Source organism: Carettochelys insculpta, chromosome 4 (genome assembly GCF_033958435.1).
Source record: "Carettochelys insculpta isolate YL-2023 chromosome 4, ASM3395843v1, whole genome shotgun sequence".
NCBI lineage: Eukaryota > Metazoa > Chordata > Testudines > Carettochelyidae > Carettochelys > Carettochelys insculpta.
Genome location: NC_134140.1, coordinates 55,094,571 through 55,120,556, shown reverse-complemented (window position 1 = coordinate 55,120,556; position 25,986 = coordinate 55,094,571). Strand labels below are relative to the sequence as shown.

The following is a 25,986-nucleotide window of genomic DNA, read 5'->3' as shown; positions in this document are numbered from 1 at the left end:
GTCAATGGAAGGGGCACGATTGCTTTAGTTTTCCTGAATGTGTACTCTGCTTTCAAATGTTTGGGTGGTTGCTCTAAGGTAAGCCACGCAAGCTGGCTCACAGTATTGATACGTTAGGCCAACCAGTCACTTTTAGTCATATGCTGGGGAATATAGATGTACTGACTGCGTCAATGTGGTTTCACTGGCCTTCAAATGTTTTGAAGGAGTCAGTAAATTACTGGTCACCATGCTTAAAAATTTTTTTTTTTCCTTCTATCAAATTTCTCTCCAAATTCAGTCTTCCTTGTATTCTCAACTTTAAATTCAGTGAATCTTGATAGTTAAACTACAGGGTCATTTGTCCTGATATTTTCATTAAACTACCTTGGAATACAGATGTTGAAACAGATTTTGGTTGCCATAGGATTTGTTCAGAGCCTGTGAGAACTAAAGGGAGACTGGTCCTGCTTATACAACTACACACTGCTGACCTTCCAGACTGAAGAATTTCTGACGTTCTGGGAGCAATTGACAGGTGTTCCATGAGCATCTGACACTGTTTTGATATCATACGTTGGTGTATATTTTCTGCTATTAAAACCATATGCAATGTTACTTCATTGCCATGACACCTGATTTAAATTACTTCATTTTGGTTTTGCTGTATGTTTGGCTTTTGGTCTGACAATTTTTTTTAAAGAAAATTTTCATAGGTGTTCCACACAAATAAAGTTATTTGGTGTTCTGTGATCTCCAAGTTTGAGAAACACTGCTGTTGAGAAACCTTTTGCACCTAAGTTGTAAGAATCAAATGCTGAATTTAGTAACGTTGGTTTCTTCTGATGTGACATGATCTAGTGTGAATTATCTGAATTTGCAGCATTAGACTATTAAGGTACATAATCCTCAAGATGTGCATAATAGGATATTGGAAACTTGACGTATATTGCAAGTTACTTCAACTTGATCATGATAGAAGCAATTACTACTAGGGAAAGTGCTCCAAGACTTTTGGCTGATAGAGGTAAATGTGAACTAAAGATAGTGGAATCTGACAGTGGAAATCCAAGTATGAAACGGATCAAACAGATGTAGGGAGAATGCTTTGATATATTTAACTTAGAGTGCAACAATTTCACATTTCCTGAAAACCTAGAAAATGGAGAGACATCTAAGGTATGAAAATTAGACAATTCACTAGACAAAATCAAAGGTGGGGATAAGCTTTAGAGCTAAAGAACCAATTCCATTCTGTGAAAATTGCAGTATGAAGAGTTGGCCAAAATGCAACACAGTGAATGTAAAAGTAATCAAGAAGAGCAATTTCAGCTGTATATGGCTTTTATGCTAATAAAAAATCTGAAGGTGGTGTACAATTCCTACCTGCAAGACCAGAATCCTGTTAGAAAGTAACCCTTAAGATAGATCAAAGTAGCTAAGAAAATGTTCTTAAAATGGTTTTTCTTGTGCGTTTTGTTTTCCAACTTTGGTAGCTAGTAAAACTGCAAAAGAAAATACTTTAATTTTTTTTTTAAATTCCAGTTGACAAAAACAAGCAGAGGAGTCCTAGAGGTTCGTGCATACAAACACAAACTTCTCCAGATGTGCATACAACAGAAAAAAATGCACGTGAGTTGGCACAATACAAAGCAAAATGTGAGAACCAAAGTGACGTTATCCTGCGTCTGAAGAAATTCTTGGCAAGCAGTAGCCAGAAGTTTGAAGCATTAACGGTTGTGATTCAGCACTTACTGTCTGAGGTAAGAAGTCTTTGCTTGAATTTGGTGTACGGCATGTGGCCTCTGAATGTTCCGTTAGTACATAAAAGTCTTCATTTAGCTCCTGCAGTACATCTATGCAAAAACCTGAAAAGGGGGCCGGCAAGTCTGAGCCACGGTTATGCTGCTGAGTCAAAAATAGTAGTGGTGTGTGGGCTCTGGCTGCAGCCTGGGCTTGGAGACCTGGTGGGGGTGGAGGATCCTGGAGTCTGGGCTCCAGCCGAAGCCCGAGAGTCTGCACTGATGTTCTTAGCCCAGCAGCATGAGCTTGTTACCCATTCACTGCCACAGGGTTTTTTGCTGTATAGATCATTGCTTACATTTTGCCAAGGCTGCGCCCTGGCACCTCTGGGCTTGTCAGTTCAGAGCTCTGGCACCCTTACCACATCAGTCAGAAGTGGGGAAAAATGTGTGAGCCTGGGTACTGTTTTCATGACAAACTGGGCACTGTGCTAGATGTACCCACAGGAGCCTTGCAGGAGTGGGAACACTTTTCCTGGACCATTCATTTTGTCCACTCCAGCACCTTGTTTCATCTCTAAACTACATAGATATAGTATATTCTCTCTCTCTCTCTCTTTCTCTCGGGGAGGCCTTCATAGAAATTTAGGCTTTCTCATTTATTACCCTGCTCTGGCTGACAGGTAACGGTGGGCATCTGTCAAATGAGCTAGTTTGCGGTTACAGTCTGGGCCAGATGCAGGGTTCAGAGTTTATAAGGACAAAAAAACCCCAGTAAATCTCTCTGAATAGAGGATGCCTGAATTAGGCTAATAATCTGCAATTGTATAAGAGGAGAAGAGACTCAGTGAGGCCAGAACTTGGATTAAAAAGTGGATCCCTGGACTTGCCAAGCTCTGCAAAGGCTAATCTTGGAATGAGAGAAGTATTTTATTAGTCAGGAAAGTAAATTGTTAATAAATATAAGCTATGGATGGCATTTTGTTTTTCTTCTACCCATAACTTTGTATCCAAATATTTATGCTTGTTGGTGCTTGAATTTTTACCTCCTGTTAAAGAAGCTTCGGTTTGGTTTTACTATAGCCAAGTTTTATGCTAAGGATACTGTTGAACTGGACAAGTATCAGAGGGGTAGTCATGTTAGTCTCTCTGCAAACACAAGAAGTTCTGTGGCATGTTATAGACTAACAGATATATTGAAGCATAAGGTTTCATGGGCCTGTGGCCATGAAAGCTTGTGCTCCAGTATATCTGAAGTGAGGTGAAATCCATGACCTGGCATCCATTGGGGTGCCCAGGTAATAAGGGACTGGACTCCTTACGGGGGGTGGGGGGGAGAGGAGAGAGAGAGTGTGTGTGTGTGTGTGTGTGTGTGTGTGTCAGGGTGGGGAAGGAGGTGAATTGCCAGTCTCCACTGGGAGGGAACACCTGTGTTGCTATTAGTTGGTTGCTGGGGAGTGTTTCCCTTAAAGGGCATAGGCAGGGCTCCTTCCTTCTGTGAGCAGGTGGTAGTGGTTCACCTCCCAGTAACCTGAAAAGTGGTACCCTGCGGTAGCTGCATTTATGGCACAAAAACAGGTTTGGAACCCAAACTTGAAAATGTTAACTGGTCATCTATTAACTGGCTCAGCAGCAGAGTTTAGAAAACCAATTCACTGGTATTTAGAGTAGAATTAGGGCAGGGAAACCTTAAATGTCTACAATGAAATACATTTAAAAGTATATTTTGTTTGCTCTAATTAGCCTAAATTTGGCAATAGTAGTTAGGTTGCTATACTGCTGTGTTAACAAAAACAAGTTGAATAACTTTTTAATAGATGGTTTTTCCTACCAAGGGGGAAAAGTTAATTTCATGTCGTTATCAACAGCTAAGCTGATATATGCCTCAATTATTGCAATGTGACCTCAATTACAAACACGTGATATTCTGCAATATTCTAAGCTAAATGTCTAGCTGTTCCTTAATTGAATTTTTCAAATATATGTTTAATGATTTCATAGAGTGGTGATTTTTAATAAATTGGCTAATGTTCTTCTCATGCAAGATGAAAATTACTGTCTAATATTTTACCTAAATATATTGCATAACTTTTGTACCTCAAGTCTAACAGTTGATGATCCCTCTGATTCTTGTTTGTTTTTTTCAAACTAAAATTCCTGACACCATGTATGTTGCTAGATCCAGGTCCTTCTTGCAGCTTCAGAAATGAAGTCCAATCCTTAAGCATTGTTTCTTCAAAGGCTATTAACACCCCATTTTCCACAATATTGCTAGACGACTTCTGTACTTACTCTTAATATGGGTTTGACATGCAGCATCACAATCCATTGTTTTAGTCAAATATGTTGACTCTGTCTGCCAGCACCATTAATTTTGCCATTAGCTGTAAAACTGCTTCTTCTGTTGAACGTCAGAACGAGTCTGAAGCAAACTGAAATTTTTCCTTTCAAGTTTGCAATTGGCATGGCCATTTTGAAGATTTGGGCTAGTGTAGATATGGCCTTTGAGTAGCAAGCAGAACAACTTTAGAGCAGTGACTGTCAAACAACAAGGGGTTGCAGAGTTAGTGCATGGGGGGTGTCACTGGCTATCGGCCTCCATCCTCAAACCCTGCCTTGCCTCCTGTATTTACTATAGTGTTAAAAAATGTTTTAATTTATATGTTGACTGGGGTGGTCGCACGCACTCAGTGTGAAAGGGGTTACCAATGTAAAAATCTGAGAACCACTAGCATAGAGAAATGTTGGTTGAGGAGCAGACATTGATGTCCGTCCTCTGACATTGCCAAGAACAGGACTGGAATCTTGATTCCCATGACCAGGAATGGCTTACAATGAGCTGCATCCTAGTGACATAGTCCAGGAGATTTTGCGGCTTGTAACCTATGTGGTTGAGAGGATGATAAGCTAAACTGCAGAGGTCACGTCAACAAAGAAGCAGATACCATTGTGTCAGACTCTGGAGTAGGAGAGACAATTATGAGAAGCAATATAAGCATAAGATAAAGTGAGTGTGTGGCTTTTACAACAGAAGTGGAAACGAGTCATCAGTCCATAAGCAGTCATACACAGGTCTGGCATTTCCTGACTGAGCACTTAATTCTGTGTGCAACTGATGACATTCTCAAGTTAGTTTTCTATGATTGGCAATTGCTAGAATTTCAAAAATCTGAGGATTAGAGATTGTGTTGTTTTTTTCGGAGTATGGCATGTCTCCTACTGAGCATGGCTATATTATCGATCGGCCGTTGTTCCCCCCAGCATGGCTCATGAGGCAGGCTATGACTCAGGAAATTCAGCTCCCATAAGCAGCCATTGGAAGCAGATGAGTTGAAATTTCTTTAAGCCTGTGTCTGTAATTCTAACGCTGTGGCTCACTGACTAAAAAGCTATATTCTTATGCAAACTTTGACAGTCTTAAATCTAATTTTTTTTTAAATTACATCAACTGTGCCAGATGGAATAGCTAGCTCAAATAGATTTAAACACAATGAAACTTTATGACTGAGTTAGGTAATGGAGGTGGCCTTCTAATGTACTGGGTCTGCAGGGTGATCTCAAGGCATGGGAGGTTACCTTCTAACAGGGCTCTAGTAGAGTTGCCTGTGAAAAGTACTGATAAAAGGGGCTTCTGTGTCAGAATATGTTGAGTTCCAGTTACTTGGATAAGCCTTAAAGTTTTTCAACCCCTAAGACTTAGAAGTCTTGGATGGAAAATACTAAGACATTTTATAGAAATTCCTACCAAAATTGTGATTTTTTTTTTTGAGTTAACCTTGTGTCTTAAACCAAGATGCAGATTCATGATGAGATGAAGGAAGGATAAACCTGTATGACAGCTAAGCCATAATATAAAAAAATGGATTAAAAAATTCAACTAGACTTTTCTTCACTTACAGGAGGCAAAACCTAAAGCCCCCTATTCATTATAACACATCGGCGATTAATTTTGTACATCTCATCTGAAATTTGAAAACTGGCATATTCAGAGTAGTTGGGGAGTAGGAGAAAGAAGGCTCTCATACAGAGTAAAGGCTCAGAGCACTGCAGTTGCACCAATGGTAGTGCCTTTAAGTGTGACAACACTGCCCAGGCCAATGGAAGAGCTACTCTTTTTGGTCTAGATACTCTACTTCCCAGGGAGGTGGAAGAACTTTGCTAATGGGGAAACCTTCCTGTGCATGCAGCATGGCCTATACTAGGAGTTGTGGCTCAAGGAGAAGGAAAACCTATGTGTACTCACATAAGTTGGTAGTGTAGAGAGGCTAAGGGAGATCTATTTTGAAGTGTAATTATGGTTAGGAATCCTGCCTCAGTAGACCTATGCAGTTTGTTGTAAACCAAAGGAGTGTGTAAACGTGATGATTCAGAAATTGTTAATAAAGCCATTAAACCATTAGAGACTTCAGAGTATATACTGAAGACATGAATACTATAGTTTTGAGATTCTGGAATCTGTGTTTTTACTAATCAGCCAAAGGCAAATGAACACTGATTGCCTGACAGATGTTTCTTGTAACAATAGTGGGGGAAAACCATTAACAAAAACTGAAGGTTGTGAGTGCCACCCTTAAAAAACACTTAAGGTTGTGCCAGAGGAAGGACACTCCTGAGACACATGGTAGAGTGTGTCTTCTAACAAGTTGGTTTTTGGTCATAAAAGCCCTCACTCCCTAGTGCCCTGAAGAATGTGGTGAATCCAAAAAAGATTATGGAAACAAAACTGGCAATTGTATTTTAGTGGTGCCTCAATTTTGCATTGGAAGAAGGGTAGATAAGATGGCTGTCATGGATTTCTTAAAGCAAAAATCAAAAAATTCTGCTTCTATGCCCTTTGGAGATTCACCACAATGACAATGTTAGTCTAGGTTGTCTTTCTATTCCAATTTATTAACCCTTCATTGCTATTTGTTACTGTGTTTGGAATGAAATGCATGGTGACTTTAGTGAAATGGCACTTTGTTGCAGTAGAATATCAGCTGATTCCATCAGTTTTGTCTCCTAAATAGGGTGATATAATTGCTATTTCAAGGCAAGCTTGTCAGACAGCTTTCATTTAGAATTGGTATATTTTTACAAATAGTTTTATTTGGAATTCCTTTAGGATTCAAATGACTTTTTCCTGGCTAAACATTGAGACATAAATTTATAAGAGGTCCAATTCTGCCACCCTGGCCCTAGATATATTACCTCATTGAAAGCAATAAGACAACTTGTGGAGGTACAGGTGTATAAAAGGAAGCAGAAACTGGGCTATTTTGATAAAAGGAGCCTCTGCTTGGATCAAGGTGGTGCAGTCCATGCTGTGAACTGTGACCATCTAAGGGTGCATCTTGTAGTTAAAAATAGGATGGTTGCAATCTAGCCGTTAGCAATTTGCCAGGTGCTATATTCCATTTGCAGAAGTGACCTTTTGCTGAGCAGATTTGGATGTTTGTGTTGTAAGAATGATTTGCTGGTAAACAAACCTCAGTTTTATACCTGCCTGTAGTTTCTAATGTTTAACATTTCCTTTTGGTTTTTAGGAGTAGGGAACTGCAATTTGACAACAAGTCTCACTTGTCAGGCTTTTCCTTTTTAGCGGTAAAATGAAGATCACCATTTACACAACATTAAAAAAATCATTTAAGTGCTTGCTATATTAATGAAAGTATACTTGAGTCACTCAATTGAAATAAGTAACTCTTTACTCAGTTTGATAGGTTCCATTTGTGGTCTTCTGGTAGATGGCCTGCATTATATAGGATGTCATAACTTCCCCCAAAACAATTCCTAGAGCATATCCTGTAGAAAAAGGCAATTTTAATGATAAAATTCAGAGGAGGAGAAGCTAGCACAACCCTTTGGAAATTCTTGCAATGGTTTATTTTTTCACACTTGTGCTCTGGTCACCTTTTAGCAGACTCGTGTGCGCACTCATATCTGCGTGCGCGCACACACACACACCCACACACACCCACCCACCCACCCCCCATCCCTCCTCATGCACTTAATGTTGGGACATGGATCTCTAAGTATTCACACTTACAGTAGACCCTTGACTTACACAGAGGTTGCATTCTTGTGCAACCCTATGTAAGTAAAATTTTGCATAACTTAGGGGAGCAAGGAAACTGACCAGTGCAGCACTGCTGGTCAGTTTCCTGTCTCCTGGGAGTGGCGGGCAGCCAAGAGTCAGGCTGCTGCCCCTGGCAGGAGCCATGAAACCACTCCTGTTGTGTGGCAGCCTGACTCTCGGCGCTCCTGTCAGGGGCAGCAGCCACAAATCAGACTGCTGTCCCAAAAGAAGCATTTTCACAGCACCTGGTCAGTTTCCCTGCTCCTTCAAGTGATGGGGTGCTGCCTTCTGGCTGCCTGTCACTCGCTGGTCAGTTTCCCAGCTCCCCTGAGTGGCAGGCAGCCTGGATTCAGGCACCAGCTCCCTGCCACTCAGTTGCATTAACCCAGGAGTCATACAACTTGAGTGCATGTATCTCGGGGTTCTATTGTGCTTTTTTCCCGTTGCTGATTTGAAAACATTCTAACACTTTTCTCCTTAAGATACATGTGCCTGTTAATAGCCAACACTGTATTAAATTCTGAACACTTGTTACCCACACATCTCAATGCTTTACAAGGCAAAGCTGCTATTTTTCAAGTGTAAGTCTGTATACTTACTCCCCTGCGGGTGAGTGCACATCCAGTGTGCATGCATCAGAATTTTTTGGGCAGCAGTATTCTTCAGGGTGTTTTGAATGCATCCTTCTTCACTTCCTCGTGCAATTCAAGGGGTCAGAATGGAGTCACCCTTCACAATTCTCTGCCAATGTGGTACATGTGAGAGTAAATCATCTTAGATCAACTTCACCTGTACCTTAAGTAGCTACAATAGAACCTTCAAGTTATGGGCCCATGGGGAATGGAGGTTATTTGTAACTCGCAACAAGATGTTATGAGACACTCCTCCCAGTAAACTGCATGGAGCAGGAGCTCACAGCTGTACCCGTGAACTTCAGCATCTTCACCTCCTACCTTGAAGAGGCTGCTTGGAGATTGGGGTTGTATGCAGGCAGCTGGTTCTGCCCCCTGGCTGCAAGGGCGATGATGAGGGCACCTTTGGGCATCACAGTGTTAGTAGGCAAGCAGGGCAGGCTATGGCCCTTTAAAGCAGATGCTCTTCCAGCGTGCAGGCAGGAGCTTGGGCTCCATCTCTAGCAGCAAACTCTCCAGGCCAGGTTGTAGTAAGATCTCAAAGTTTCTTTCCCGGAGTTGGGGAAATTGTGCACATGTGGGAAGTCGTAGACCCCAGCACTGCTCTTGCTCTGCCTCCCTACAGAGTAGGTGCATGACGTGCTGCAAACTCCTGGGTATTTTACATTTGCAACATGCCTCACTACTGATGATCCTGGTCAATTAAGGACTTCTGAAACTTGCAGGGATCCTCTAGCAGAATGTCAGCATTTGTGGTACCAATGTCAAAATAAGCAGACCAGTCCTAGTGATGGGACATGAACAGTTCTGTTCCCATCCAGGGCTTGTGTCCCAGGTGGTGACAGCAGCTAATGCAAGAAATAATTCAGACCACCAGAAGTGGACCCCGAAGGACAAGGAGGTTAAATGCCTTGACTTGCTGACCAAAAAGCATAATGTACAGCAGCACCTCCTGATGGGGATCTGCAATAGTCAGGCTGTCCTAGCAAAATACTATTGCATCAAGAGGAGTATGTTGCAACAATTTACTAACAAGCTAGACAGGACTTCAGGGAGGAGTTCCAGATGATTCTTGTGAAAGGATGTTGGGTAACTAGCACTGCACTACACTTGTCCCTGAATGCCACAGCTACGGTTGGCAATCGCCATCAGGCACTCCTCCTGGCTGGTTTCAGTAGGTTTTGCTAGTGAGCTTCAGACAACAAATGTTTTACCATCTGAAGGCTGCTCCTTCTTTCACAGGAGAAGACACGAGGTGATGAAGGTGCTCAGACTCTAGGGCTCCCTTAGGCATTAGGAATTTATGTGCTGACCTCCAAAATGAGCCACTGTTTTTGGGTTCCAACCTGGTCAGTAGCACCAACCGCCATATTCTTATTTCAGACAGCCAGTGCCATCTGGCTGCAAGGAGGAGGCCTGCCACAGTAGTACCATTTGGCATTAGTGCTGCCCATGCAGCAAGTTTAATGTGATCTCTGATCCATCAGGCCGAGTTCAGTGTCTCTCTTCCTCCCACCCCCACCCGAGACTGAGTGCTGGACAGGGTCTAGAGAAGTTACAGTGCTCTCGGTAACACTCACCACCCCTCCACACCTCCCCGTTCCTGAACAGGAACCTTCCAATGAGAATGTGTTTCATTTTGCTGAGGGCCCAGGTCAGCCAATCCTGGACCTCAGTCATCCGGCTCAGAAGGTATTTTCAGAGACTTATCCATGATGACTCAAAGGCTTGATCTGGAGTGGTAACTAGTCAATTAGGCTGCATCTGCACTATGAGAGAAAATCGATTTGAGTCAGTGTAGCCAGACAGCCAGCCCCCCTCTCAGACCAGCATTGCTGGGAAAACAAGGGAGCCAAAACAACAGGGCACTTAACGTAAATTCCAGCACAGCCTTTGAAGCTGTGAGAAAGCACAGGTGTGCTGCTACAATGTGCCTCTGGGAACATATACAATGATTAGGCTCACAGCAGACAGAGAAGCTGTGACAGACATGGCTCTTAGCCCCTACTAAATAACGTGATGCGCACACACACCAACATCCTAGGTGGGAAAATATTTACCCTAATAAAAGGAATGTCCAGTAGTCGAAACTTATTGTTTCTCTCCCTTGCAAGTGTAAACTGCTCTTGCGAGAGCTGGTGTCGCCCAGACAGACCAGCCCCAATTTGGCATAAGAAAGGAGAAAGAGAATAAAGGAGTACAGAGGTATAAGTATGGGACCTACAGCACCATGATTTTTGAGTGCTTTTCACTATCTGCTGGTCAGATAAGTGACAGCCTCCCAAGGCTTCTGCAGCTAAAAGGGTCCCTAAGCCTTGTCCCTTATTCGTCTTTCCACGGAATTGAGTGACCGATCCTGGCTTGGCACCGCTGGAATCGAGAGATGCAAGGAGGGTAAGAAGCGCCCACACCTGATCTCCTATCTTTAGTGTACACATATTTTGAAATAGAGCTCTATACTTTGTTTTCTTTCTTTGGGATCGTGGCTTCAGTTTTGTAACTTGTTTGTGTATGTAACATCTATAAATTTAAATAAGTAGGCACTAGCAATTTTGTAACCACATGATTAGAATCTAGTTTAATAAATTTTGGTAACCATTTGTGCATAAGCCTGACTAGTTTCTCTGGGTTACTGTAAAGCAGCCAACACAATTAAAGAACCTCAGCCGTTTTGGCTATAAAGCCTGGCCATTAGGTGAGAGTACTAAGAGCCTAGCGTTGAGTTGTGCCACCTCCATGGGGCAAACTCTTGGGGCGCCTGTCAGTCAATCCTGACTGCCCACTGCAAAGGGGCTCTGAGCTCTAGCAGTTAGTCACGGATGGTGTAAAACGGTCATAGCTGGCACCTCACCAAACATCCTTGGCCATCGGCTAACAGTCAGTTAGCCTGATTTTTCTCCCCCCCCGCCCCCCAGTACCTGTCCTCACTGTAAATTCCATTAGCTCAATTTATGGACCGCTAAAATCAACATGATATTGAAATCCTAAAATCAAAGTAACTCGATGGTTGTAGCATTTTATTTGGATGTAAGAATCCAAATGAAGGGTAGCGAGGATGTGGCATGTCTAAATCGAATTCATTAGCTTCCTCGGATAACCCATATGTGCCCCACAGTGCCCCACAGTTCTCCGCTCTGGCCTCTTACATCTCCACTGCTCTCAGTTGCATAGGAATTAGGCAACAGGACCATTACAGTTTGGCACCTGCAAGCTAGCCCGTGGGTATAGGGTCATGAGAGGCTGAAAAAAAATCTCTTCTTTTTCTTTGCTAGAAGCACAGCTGTGGTGTCTGTGCTTCTGCGTATACCCCTGCCAGCTTGCCTATTCATTTTTTTCCTGTGCTGCCTGGTGCCAGCTGCTGGCTCCCCTTGTGTGTCAGCTAGGCTGTGTGTGTGGGGGCGTGCTTGTCTGGTATTGCAAGAAACTTCTTTTCAGCCATTTACATGTTGTCCTGACCCCCACATCCCCTCTCTTCCCTCCCCCCGGAGGTGCCCCACAGTCTGGAACATTCCCGCACCCAGCTCCATCATGTGGCTTGACCCCAAACCAATAAAAGGACATGCTGCACAAGGTGCCAGGTAGATTGCACGTGGTGAGGGTCATGATTTTTCAGGGACTGGCTGTAGCCAGGGGTCTTTTTAGCTGCCTGGGGGATGTCTCCCTTGGTCGTCATGATTTTCAGGGGCTGGCTGTAGCTGGGCTCTCTTAGCCGCCACGAGCTGTACATGTCTCAATGAAGGCAATGTATTAGCTATACAATTACCACGGTTGTTGAAGTAAGGTTTGCAGCAGGGAATGTTTGTGTCCTAAGTGTCATCTTTTCCATGTGCAAATCTGGCTATAGTCTGGGGTATTTTAGCCTAATGATTTATTCAAGCTTCAGTGTAAGAACCATGTCTACTTTGACATAAGGGTCGTCTTTTTCAGATGGCCTAAATCCAGATTCTAAGTTTTTGAGAGAGATCCTGTTGGCGGTCATGATTTTGCGTGGCTGCCAACCGGATACCGTCTTCTAGTCACCCCAGCCCATTACTGATGAATCATTTGAGTTTCAGTATAACAATCGTGTCTACTTAAACATACTTAAAATGGCAGAGGAAAGAGAGGAATGTGGGAAGATGGCATCATATACCTACATCTACCAGAGGGGCCAGAATGCAATGGGGCTCAGAGAACTGTGGGATAGGTTCCCACAATACACTGCAGCTGCACTTGATTTAAGCTACTTGTGAGTGACATTAATAAGTCGATTTTGTGGGGAGCATGTGGGAAGGTGAAGATGCTCAGAATTGAATGGCTAAAACCTGGCATTAAGAAATTGATTTTAATAAAATTAGATTTTATCTCATAGTGCAGATGCAGCCTTAGACCTAACTTTGGATATATCATTGGGAATATTTTCCAGTGTGCATTACATTGTACATATCAACATGTAATTTTTGAGTGATCACCTTTTTTATAACCCTAGACTTGTTTGGGCTTAACACATTAAATAATTTCATATCCGCAACTTTGCCTTTTCCAGAAAACACATGAACGTGATGATCAGTACAGGTCCCAGTATAAAACCTGGAGGAATCATGCTCTTTTCAGTGTGAAAACTGACCATTTTCAGTCCTATTATTTCCTATTTTCCAACCAGTCTCAAATCCATGAGAGGACCTACTCACATATTCCATGGATGCTTATTTTGCTTAAGACTCTTTGGTGAGGGAGTTCATTAAAGATTTTCTCAAAGTCCAAGTACACTATATCCACTGGATCACCATTGTCCAGGCACTTAACATCCCCATTTCACTCTGTCTTGGGACAAACTTCTAGCTGACTACAGGAGTATCCCAATTGTTGTCCTTCAGTCTCGGTAAATCTTCTCCATGTTGTCCAAGGTCTTCCTCTTGTGTTTTCCTTGCGGGTTCCATTTGAGAGCTTGATGGATGATGATTTTCTGAGTTTGGTCTTAGCCATCCCCACTTTTGTTCTCTTGATCTGAATGTCTGGTGGTGCTTGTCCTACTCTCTTCCAGAGCTCCTCATTTGTGACAAAGTCTTGCCATTTGGTGCAAAGGATGTACCCCAGGCATCTGTTTATGGGGGTCTGTAGCTTGTGATTTGAAGACTTTTTTCTTAGTACACGAGGTCTCATCCATACAAGAGCATGCCCTTCACATTAGTGTTGAAGATCTGCAGTTTTGTCTTTGCAGATATTTGTGAACGTGGTATTTTAACATGAATGCAAATGAGAGCACTTAAGTGACCTTTTGTTACTTCAGTGGATTGGTGATAGGTAGGAATGTTTTTCTACACCAAAGGATCAATAACGTCACTTGGGTTTCACCAGACCCCTGTCAAAAAAACCAGACTGATCACATCTGTATCAGCAGTTCTTTCAGAAGATCGATGCAGGACATCTGCACTAGAAGAGGAGCAGGTGTAGGTTCAGACCACCATTTGGTCATGGTAAAACTCAAGTTCAAGCTCAAGAGGTACACCGCAAAAGTGACCAAGCCAGGATTCAGATGCGACGTAGAGCAGCTGAAGGATATAGAGACAAGAGCCAGTTTCCAAGTGGAGCTGTTCAACAGATAGGCACTTCTGACAAACATCCCAAAAGATGTTACTGTGGAACAAGTTTAAGAACACCAAAACAGCCTGAAAAGAGACCTGCAATAAAACACTGGGAAAGGCAGCACAAAGAATGGATCACAGCAGAAACTCTGAGAAAAGTGAAAGAATGAAAGGACAGAAAAGCAGCTGTCAACAGCAAAACAAGAGCAGCCAAGGCAGAAGCTCAGACTCTATTCAGAAGCCAACGAAGAAGTTAAAAGGCTGTAAAAGGGGACAAGAAGAACTTTGTGGAAAATTTTGCCCAAAAAGTGGAACCAGCTGCAGGACAGAGAAAGTTGAAAGAGCTGTATGACATCACATGGAAGCTAGCTGTGTCATGGCATACTGTGGATCAGCCAGTACAGTAGAGGGAGGAGTATGTGCTAACACACCCAAGTGAGCAGCTTAGTAGATGGAAGGAACACTCTGAAGACTTACTGAACCATCCTGCCCACATGGAACCTCTGGAGTTAGCACCTGCAAATATAGCTGTGCAAATTAGGCTCTATAGTAGTGTTTTGTTTCATTTCATATTTTTACTGTATTTAGCCTACTGTTTGCTTTTACTTAGTGTCACTTCTCCCACTGGCATGACCTACATCTCATTCCTATATATTTTGTACAAAGTATTATTGTGTCTTGATTATCATCATTCCACCAAGTTTTTGTGATGCCTGCTATATCAAACTTCTTTTTAATACCAGGCACTTGGGTCTATTCATTTTAAACTTCTTGAATTAGTATAAAATTTGTGTGTGTAGTTGCTAGACTTTAAGTGACTTAATTTAATCAGACTGTTAATTTTATTACTGCTTCCTTTCCTTTCAATTTCTGCCTGTGCTTTCACTCCATCCTCTTCTCTTTACTGGGAAATTGAAGCCTCTTAATATCCCCTTCCCTAAGGAATGTGTCTGTCCAGCCTGTGTACTTCTCCTCCTGCTGCACCTGCAACTTTCCCCAAACCCCTACTTGAAAAGCAGTTTTATTTTTTGACCTTTTAAATTTTTCGTACCAGCAATCTGGCTTCAGTAATTTGGGTTTAAGGAAATACACCCTTCCTGTATAGGCGCCTTCTTTCCCAAACGGCTCTCCAGTTCCTAATACATTTCTCCTCCCAGTATCATCATCTAATCCTCTAACCATTGAGACCCTTCAGTTTGGCCTGCCTAACTGGCCCTGCATGTGGTACTGGAAGCATTTCAGTGACTGCCACTAGGTAGGTCCTGGAGTTCAATCTCTTAGCATGCAGCCTAAGTGTGGCCTTTCCCCCTAGCTTTCCCTGTGTCACTGGTACCTTCAGGGGAGTGCGACAACCACTAATTCCTCCCTGGCAGTGCACAGACATATCAATCTAGATGTCTCGAGAGGTCCACAAGCTTTGTACCCAGCAGGCAATTCCCCATGCAGTTACTCTCTGCATTTCTTACTGTTGCTTGTCTCTTCCAAGTAACTGGAGTCTCCTTCCCTGGAGTGGTCTCCTCTGTGCATGAGAGGAAACCAGGATATCATCTGGAAGGAGATCCCAGTTTTGGGATCCTTTTTCTGTTCCAGCTTCCCTCACAGAACTCCCCTGTCTGTTTCTCCTGTTGACTCTGTGCAGAGAATATAAAACTGGATTCCCTGGTGCATCAGAACATGCTGTCAGGCAGATAATCTGATTCATGCCTAGTCCATTAGAGCACAATCCATCTCTGTGGTCGCCCTCACAAGAATGACTATCCAACATGCTTGCAAAGAGGACACCTGGCTGTCAGGTATATGCAAGTTCTAAGCCCTATATGGTGGTGCAAGCAGACAGAGATGGTGCGGTTTTTTTGGGAGATGAGTACTGCAGTCTGTGTGCACACAGACAACCCATAGCCCTGCTGTGAGTAAGGTTGCACCTGAGGGGTGGGTGGTCACCAGCTGTGGAATATGCACGCTGTCTAGTGCTTGCAGAGTTTGATTACATGTATAGTAGTGGATGTGCTTAGAGATATTTTAGTCCACGTACATATTCCATATCTCAACTGCCATCCTTGCTGGCATAGCAGGTGGCTCTACCCTCTATCCTCTCCCTTAGGGAAGGGAGGGGCTCATGTGCTGTCCAGGGGAGGACTGCTGACTAGAATGTACCAATGAATGCATATCGGATGTGCATTTAGCCACCATGGAATATGTATGTGGACTGTGCATCTCAAAGAACACCCTGTACCAGTAAGCAGTCTCCTTTTCCAATTGTGCCAATGGGGAAACTAAATCAGAAAAGGGTGGAGGGATTCACGAACAAATCAGCAATAAATACTCACTTCTCTTGTCTCATAGACAGTATCCTCTCCACTGAGCCGTGTTGTGTATATATTAGTTACCTTTATCCCACAGGCTGAGTCTCATCAAATTTCATCATAGGATAACTACATCACAATAGTATATTGTGAATTACCCATCTCTGTTTTGCAGGGACCATTTCATGTCCTGTCCACATAAATAAAACATTTTGGAGTGATTAAAGCCATTGCTTACATTGAAAAGCATTGGGAAGGACTTAATGTGTTTTTAGATATCTTCAAGTACAGGTTAGCAGCAGAAAAGAAGGGAAGTTAATGTTATAGTGTCATGTAACCAGCAAGTACTCTTCGGAGCACCGGTGACCATGGACCATAATTTGGGAACTGCTACTCGATGCTATTTATGGAGTAATGTAGGTGTGTATGGTACTTTAAAATAAACTGGTAGATCCTTTATTCTAAAGATTTTACATTGCAAATTAGGTGTAATATAGCAACCAGTGATAGATTAAAAGCTACAGCAGCTGAAAGGTCTTGTTATATTGTTTGTCCTTCTAGCTGCTTCTGTTTTTGCAGTTAACTTTGTTTCCATTTAATGGTCATGATATTGTAAGCAATGATTGCAGAAGGGGAAAAAATGTGAAAACCATTGAAAGAAAACCATCTGAAGACTTGATTTGTTAATTATTTGGCTAATCGCACTTTTAAGAAGAGTATTAAATTTGATATTTATATAAATATTGGAATGTTTGTTGCTAGCAATATGCAACTAGCATCTTGAAACTACAGAATGAAATATGCATACTGTGCACAGTGTTTCAGACAACATAAATATGGAGCACATTAGTATAAAATATTGGTCCCATTTGGGATGGCCTTGTTGCTTCCAAGCAGTATGTTATACAGATCATCCCAAGTAAGTGTCAACAGAATCCTTATACTACTACTCCATGTATTCACATGCCATGCAACTATTTTAGAAATATTTAGAATTTTAACATTTTTATTGGTACTGTTTTTCTCGTCTGTGTTCAAGGTAGGATCCCTCAGAGCCAGGAGAATATCTGTATAGGCTTGTCATAACTTGAGAAACTTGTCACTATGACCTTCAGCCAGGTTTCCTTACCTATAGTATCCTGACTTCAAAAGGATCTTCCAGGGCTAGAAGAGTTTCTATTGGAAAATTGGCATCTTTCCTTCCAGGTGGTCCAAAGCTCCCAGGTCTAGCCCGGAAGGGTTGCAATATTAAATCTAACCCTGCAACAGTGACATGCTTCTCGGGTATCCCCAAGATTTTCAGCTACCTCATCCTCATTCTAAAGTTAGCTGGTAAGTCTTGTCTGCACGTGCCGGGCATCAGCTTCCTACTTCAGCAGCCACGGAGAACACAACCATTCCTCTGTATGGCTTGCAGGCCCTTCTGTCTCACTACTGCTGAGCCATAGGAAGAGACTAACTCTCAAGCCCACTGAGCTTCTCTGTTCCATTAGAGGGTCTCAGTACACAGTTTCACTGCTGCTAAAGAAACTATATCGCCTAGCTCACCTGGTCAAGTCAGATCAATGCTCCACTTGTAACATGACACTCAGGTACATTTACAGTGAAACTGTGTGTGTGTGTGTGTGTGAGAGAGAGACAGACACAGACAGACAGACACAAACCACAGAGATTAATAGTTATAAATTAATAAGTAGAAGTACTGGAAAGAAATGGGTACGCAAATTCATTACATGCATGCTAGACTGTTGTCTTTGCTAATAAAATACACTCGTGTTGTGGAATGTTTAGCCCAAATCCTTGTTTCTATGGTCTAGCTGACTGTGACTCGCTTGTAAAACAAGCATGCTATTGGCTTGCCTTCTCATGAAGGACCCTTTTTGCTTCCACATATTCCCCAGATACACGCGAACAGTTCTTTGGCCTTAGTCACAAGCAGGCCACCCTTTCTGTTTTATTCTGTGAATTTCCTTTCATGTAGATTTTCCAGTCTTTCTGCACTACTCACTATTAGTTCAAGGCTTTAAAAATAACTTTATGTATTTGAGGCATAACTTCTTAAATATTATGTGTGCAAACATTTAGCAATGATCATGATATGCAGTGGACTACAGCTCTTTGCAGAGACCTCACTTGCTAGCTTTTGTTGAATGATGGTGTATGTATCTGACTCAGGGCATCCCTTTAAAACCTTGTACATCCCTCATGCTCTGTGCCACTTGGAACCAAGAGGTCACTGGGTTAGAGGCAGTATTGACTGTTTATAAGCACAGGCCTCAGACTCATGATTTTGAGAGGGGAAAATTCCATCTTTTTGATGGAGGGAAAATTTCTCTTCCCGGTGTGGGTGGCTTTTTTGTGAATGGCAGCTGTCTGAAGCAGCTCAGATATTTGGAATGTTGCAGGCGGTCCAAGGGGAGGTTAATCTGTAAGCAGAATGTGGGTGAGAGAGTCAAAGGTTTATCACATGGCTCTAAGCACCACATAGGTACGTAAAATAAAAAATGAAATCCCTCAGACATTTAAAAATACCAATGCAATTTTTCCATAGCTGGTTCTTGGAAACTTCACATTTTAAGCAGTCTGAAGACAATTTCAATGGAGTACATACCTTGTTTCCGTCTCTTGTGTAGAGTTCATGCTGTGTGGCATGTGTCAATAGTACCAGACTTGCAGCGATAGTTTATTGGGCAAATATGCTAAACTAAAGTCCAATTTACAAACTGCCAAATGCTCTTTAACTGTTACAGCTAGTTGTTGAAGGAATTACAGTCCTAAACCAGAATTCCAGAAATTATAATAGCACTTACACTTTAAAGGCCTACAAGAGACACTTGGTATAAAACTCTATGAATCTAATTCATTCTGTTGTCAAGACTAGGATTTACTCTGAGTCTGTCCCTGATCCCTACCCAACCCCCCACACTCCTCCAGATTGTAGGAAAAGCGGTGACTTGGTCAAAATTTCTAGGTATTTTTTGTGCCATTAAAATAAATTGCCTTGAATAAAGGGCAGCTTTTCTACTTGATCCAGCAAGGAAGTCGGAGTTGTGCTTACAATCTGCTAGTTGCTGTGCAAATAACTGATGTCACAAAGTTAAAATGACAGCTACTTGAGTGTTCCATGATGTTTAAGTGGGATGATTCTTGCTTAAAATAGTTTTCTCATTAACACTAAACAGCTGGAAACATGAACAACTCTAAAAATTTATCTTTATCACAGACTTAAAGCTTCTGTATTAATTTCTAGGCTTAGGTTAAAATCTCTCAAAGCATTAATTTATTAGTACTTTGACACTCCACCCTGAAGTACTACAATGTCTTACTGCCTAGAATTTGAAATGAAATGCCCAGGATGATTTTGATTGAGCCACTCCAAATGTCATCAAATCTTCACCATTTTTTGTACTTTAGTACATTTCAGTTTCATGTCTTGCAAGTTTGATTTTTATTCTGTAGAACTCCCCCTATGTTCAGGACTATATTTCCTACAGTAACTATAGTTCCTACAGCAACTACCAAGCTATTGGACAGAGCTGACAAACTGGGTTATTGCTTAATATAGCTACCCTAATAAGCTTGCTCTTTAAGTATTGCATTCAGATTTCACAAAAGCTTGGAAAGAAACTAGAAAGAAACCTGACTCTCTCTCTTTCCTACATCTGGAAACACACATTTGTGTCTTGGTTTTCTTCAAAGGTTTTGTTATTAACAAGGACAGTCTTTAAAGAACCAAATAAAATTTTTTTCACAATTATCTAACTTAAATTGTCTTTAAATGCTGAGATGTCTCTCTTCGGTTCATATGCAAACTTTAAAAAACACTTCTGTTTACAGAAATAAAACAAGGATTTATTTTAGTCTATAAGGTGCCACAAGACTTCGTGGTGTTCTCGAAGCTGCAGACTAACGTGACTACCTCTCTGATACTTCTGTTTTACAGTGAGCCTAGTGTTGAGAAGTTCTAAAATCATGGCTGTAGTACTTCTAACACCTTAATTTGATGCTCTCGTGCTCTTAAAATATTCATTTTCCAAAAGCAGGTCTATGGGAAGATCTAACTTCGTCTTCAGTGTAACTGACCAACAACAATTCAGCTAATTTTTAATCAGCCTATTTGAATATGTAAGCACTGGTAACTATTAGAGCCCAAGAACAACAAGAAGTCCTGTGGCCCCATATAGACTAACAGGTATTTTGGAGCATAAACTTTCGTGGGCAAAGACCCGCTTCATCAGATGCATGAGGTGGGGGGTGGGGGTTTCAGAGGGGTATTTAAAGAGTGGGGTCCTAGTAAAAGGGAGGGCCAGAGCTGACAAGGTCTATTCAGTCAGGGTGGAAAAGGCCCACTAGTAGTATGCATGAAGAGGGAGAAAAAACAGGTCAGATAAGATGGGGGATATGGCCCATTGTCTGTCTAATGTGGAGATGTTAACACCTAGGGCAAAGAAGCTCCTGTTATAAGGTGTGAGCCACTCCCACTCTATTTAATCCTTGATCAATGGAGTCAAATTTGCAAATAAATTGCAGCTCACAGATTTCTCTTTCCATTTGATTCCTGAAACTTCTTTGTTTCAGGACTGCCACTTAAATTTGCTACTGAGTGTCCAAGGAGATTGAGGTGCTCTCCCATAGGTTTCTGTACATTACCATTCCTGATGTCTGATTTCTGTCCATTTATTCTTTTACATAGAAACTATCCAGTTTGGCCAATGTAAATTGCAGTGGGGCATTGCTGGCACATGATGGCATATATTATATTAGTAGATGTGCAGGCAAAGGAGCCCCTGATGGTCTGGCTGATGTTAGGTCCTGTGATGATTTCACTGGTGTGGATGTGTGAGTAGAGGTGGCAGCAAGGTTTGTTGCAGGGATTGGTTCCAGGCTTAGTGATCTATAGTGACTGGTGAGGATTTGTTTAAGGTTGGCAGGCTGTCTGTAGGTGAGGACAGGCCTGCCTCCGAAATGTCTGTGAGTGAAAGATCGTTGTTCAGGAAGGGTTGGAGATTACTGATGATGTGTTGGAGAGGCCTTAGGTGGGGGCTGTATGTGATGGTCAGTGGTGCTCTCTTGTTTTCCTTGAGAGGCCTGTCTTGTAGCAGGTGGTTTCTGGGTACTTGTCTGTAAATCTGTTTCCTCACTTCCTTAGGTGGGTATTGTAGTTTGAGGAAAGCTTGGTAAAAGCCTTGTAGGTGTTTCCCTGTCTGATGAATCAGAGCAAATATGGTTGTACCTTCGTGCCTGGCTGTATACCATGGATTGCGTAGTATGCCCCGGATGGAAGATAGAAGCGTGTCGATAAGCGTAGCCATCTGTGGGTTTTCAGTATAGGGTGGTATTTATGTGACTGTCGCTTATCTGCACAGTAGTGTCCAGGAAGTGAATCTCTTGTGTGGACTGGTCCAGGCTAAAGTTGATAGTGGGGCGGAAACTTTTGAAATCACGGTGGAACTCTTCAAGAGCCTCCTTCCCATGGGTCCAGATGATGACGATATCCATGTAACGCAGGTAGAGGAGGAGCGCTAGTGGACGAGAATAGAGAAAGCGTTGTTCCAGGTCAGCCATAAAAATGTTGGCATACTGTGGGGCCATGCGGGTGCCCATAGCAGTGCCACTGATTTGAAGGTATAATTTGTCCTCAAATCTGAAATAGTTGTGGGTGAGGACAAAGTCACAAAGCTCCATCACCATCTGTGCCACGGTCTCATCAGGGATAATGTTCCGAACAGCTTGGAGCCCATCTTCATGTGGGATATTGGTGTCAAGGGCCTCTACATCCATGGTGGTCAGGATGGTGTTTTCAGGAAGGTCACCAATGGATTGTAGGTTTCCTGAGGAAGTCGGTGGTATCTTGAAGAAAGCTGGGGGTGCTGGTAGCATAGGGTCAAAGTAGAGAGTCCACATATGCAGACAATCCTGTGGTGAGGGTGCCAATGCCTGAGATGGTGGGGTGTCCAGGATTCCCAGGCTTATGGATCTTGGGTAGCAGGTAGAATAAACCTGGTTTGGGTTCAAGGGGTGTGTCTGTGTAAATTTGCTCCTGTGTTTTCATAGGGAGGGTCTTGAGCAGATGCTGTAGTTTCTTTGTGTATTCCTCAGTGGGGTCCTCGGAGATCCTGTTCTCGAAGATACAGACTAACACGGCTACCTCTCTGATATGAGAGCCCAAATTTATCATTTTATTAAGTAAGCATTGTTTTGAATTTTAAATCCAATGCTGGCTTTTAGCTCATGAAGTACAGGGTGGGATTTGTACCCATGCAGATTGTGTGCAACCTCCACTCAATCAGTAGGCGTTAGGCTGGATTTTTTAAAAGCAGCTATCTAACCAGAGCAGACCTGTCCTGGGTGATATGGGTATCCAGAAGGCCCTTTGAGGGGACCAGGTGTTCTATGAGGAGAGCAGGCTTTGGCAAGCCTACTGGAAAACAGTGCTTACAAAGGAGGAGGATACTTGCTCCTGTGACTGACCTAGAAGTGCTCATTGTCCCCTTCATTGACTGCCATTAGTCCAATGGAACTTGGCAGGAAGGCAGAGGCTCAGCAGATGTTTTGCTGTCTGGCATCGCTGACAGAAGCATACTTAGGCTCTGCTCATCTTTCAGACAGTGGATGGTGTCACAAGTTTCCTGGTCTCTGATCATGCAGAATTTCTTTTCCCAGTGGCCAGCGCTGATTCCCAGGCCTTGTCTATACTTAAAATTTATACTGACATAGCTGTCTTGGTCAGGGTTGTGGGGGAAAAAAATCAAATCCCTGACTGATACAGTGCTCTTGGGATAAATTTTAAGTAGCCATTAGCTTTGCTGAAAGATGAGTACTTCTATTGGCACAGGCGACATTTAGCCTATGTCGACATACAAACCACTACAGCGATGCAGCTGCATGATTGGAACACATCAGTGAAGACAGTCCCTACACTGGCTGGAGGGGTTTATGGGGGCACTGCCTCCCTGACGGTTGCTAGCTAGGTTGATGGGGAAATTTGCCTGTTGACTGACCATTGCCTACCCCCAGGGTTGGGTTTTTCGCTCTGACGTCATCTATGCACACCTAATTTCATAGAGTAGACCTGATGTCAGAGAGGTAGTATTTTTACAACTGAACAGAGAAATACCCATTGGTGTTTGCTGCCTCTACGTTAGGAGGGTATGCCACCTCATCCCTCCAGTGTACACGTCATCCTAGGCAACATACAGGCAAAGGCTGCGGAGCATTGGTCAGAAGTATTCAGAATTGGCTGTACTCCGATCTGGTCTATACTAGAGACCTATATTAATAGAACTGTTTCCTAGGTGTGAAAAATACACACTCCTGAGCAACTGTTATGGACCATGTTGGCGGGAGAGTTTCTCCTACTGACAACTACTGTCTCTTGGGCAAATGAATTAATATGCTGGTTGGAGAGGTCTCTTCTGCTCAGTTTAGAGCATTGTGATTCAAGTGCTGCAGCAGCCTTAGTGCCGCTGTGCCACTGCAGCAGTTTAAATGTAAACATGCCTTCAGTCTCTCTGGGAAGCTGGCAGGTGGGGAACTGCTAGTTTGGAGGGGAGGCTTCATAGAGCACCAACAGAGAGAGAGGAAAGGGAATTTAGACCAAGAAAAGGAACCATGAAGCATGGAGACCTCTGGAGGTAAAAGGCAAATATACTGGTGGGGAAAAAATAGCTGGAAAGAATTGGGTTACAGAGGGTTAACTAAGAATTGGAGTGAAGTTTTACACCTGAGAAGTGTAACATTGGAGGCAGGGAGGAAGGAAAACACTGAAAGATAAAACAAATCACAGAACAAATGTATGCAAGTATAAATTTAACTTAGGAGAGAGCAAGGTTCCTGTAGTTGGCTCTGGAAAACTTTGTCAAGGTAATGAAACTGGAAAGGGAAAACAAAATACCCCCAGGTATACTAAACCTTAGTTTGCATAGTTCCAGCAGGGAGTTGAAGTAAATGGGAATAGATGGGAGTAAATACTACTTCACTATATACCTGGCACTACAGTGGGATGCTATGTAGATGATAAGAACTCTGCAGTATTCCCTATTTCATTGTTTAGTGCTGTATATCTGTAATGGGCACTGATGTTACAGTGCGGTGACTCATCCTTTCTTCCTGCTCTTCTGAGAGAATCTGCATCCTAGGATTCCAGACTTGTTCAAAAGAATTAACTGGTACCCTAAAGAGCAACCTATGGCTATGGTTTTGTCTTGGTTCGGGGGAGTGGTATTTTTTTTCCCCAATACTGTTGCTCAAACAAGTTAAAATAGCCTTACTAATTAATAGGCAGCCACAAAACAGTCCTCTAACAAGACTTGGAATAGGTTAGCCTGCCCTAAACTGACATTAACAGGAGTTTTCAGTTAATTCAGGTAAGCTCACCTGATTGAGCTAAAATGACAAAGGTCAACCTTTTTTGCCTTTAAGGCCGGTCATATGAATATGCATGTGCTGCGCCAGTGTGCTCAGAACGTAACCTTTCTAAATTTAGGGCCAGCTCTTTAGTTCGTTGTCATGTCTAGGTGTTCTTCACTTGATTCAAATGAACGGGGAGCAGACTTCATCAGTAACATTATAATCCTTTCCCTCTAGGTTCAGTGTCATAACCTCACTATTTTCCACTTGTATCAAAAGAGGATGTGTTTTAAGGCAACTTCCAAATGCTAAATCTTTTTATTGCATTCAATTGGTACAATATAGGCAAAAGAATATGAGGAGCATGTGTAGGTACATCTTTAAATGAAGCATAGCCAATGAAGGACTTAATTCCTAGTGATACACCACGTGTTGACAATTTCTGGTAAAGTACTCTACTCGCAATCTAGGCATTACAGTGATGGAATTAAGTAAGGCAATGACTGACTGGCTGTATTTAATGCAAAGTAAATGGCTACTGAACTAATGGCTATATCTAACTCATTTGAGCTTTAATTCCCTTTTAAGAGCAATATCTCATTGTTTTGACTTGGAAGGAGTATTTGCCATCTCCTTTGTTCTCCTCTATTTAGGCAATCTGATAAGTAGGGCCCTATCAAATTCACAGCCATGCAAAACACATGACGGACCCTAAAATCTGGCCTTTTTGTAGGCTTTTTCCCTTGTACTACACAGATTGCACAGGGGAGAGCAGTGCTTCTCAAATTGGGGCTCCTGACCCAAGAGGGAGTGGCAGAGGGGTCTCAAGGTTATTGTTGGAGGGTCTTACCTTACTTTTGAGCTACCTTTAGAAATGGGTAACTGAAGAGCAGTGGCTGTAATGTTGGCTGGTGCCTTGCTCTGAAGGAAGCACCCCACCAGCAGCAGTGTAGAATAAAGGAGGCTATGCCATACCCATGTCATCTTGCTTCTCCAAGTAGCTGCTGGCTAAGGTCCCAGTTCTGCAGGTGGCAGTGCAGATGTACAGGTGGGAATATTAGACCATGCCATCCATCCTTCTATGCTGCTGTGGGGCGTAGCTCTGCCTTCAGAACTGGACTCCTAGTCGGCAGCCAAGGCTCTCCAGCTGCCAGCTCTGGAGGCAGTGCTACGTTAACAGCCACACAGAAGTAAGTAGCAGGGCTGCAACTCCCATTACAATAAGTCTGGGACACTCCCTTCCTGCTTCCTTTTCAGATCGGGGCCTTACAATAACATGGTGAAATTTCAAATTTACATATCTGAAATCATGAAAATTTACTATTTTAAAAATCATATGCCTGTGAAATTAACCATAAT

General features: G+C 42.6%; 1 protein-coding gene across 6 annotated transcripts in view; it reads left to right on the top strand.

Moving 5' to 3' along the window:
• MTUS1 (microtubule associated scaffold protein 1) overlaps window positions 1-25,986 on the top strand; it is a 162,543-nt gene that overhangs the window by 115,334 nt on the left and 21,223 nt on the right. For all 6 annotated transcript variants that reach the window (XM_074992859.1, XM_074992860.1, XM_074992861.1 and 3 more), the window contains one exon: window positions 1,525-1,742. In XM_074992859.1, coding sequence (XP_074848960.1) covers window positions 1,525-1,742 — 218 coding nt within the window. The remainder of the gene's footprint in view (window positions 1-1,524; window positions 1,743-25,986) is intronic.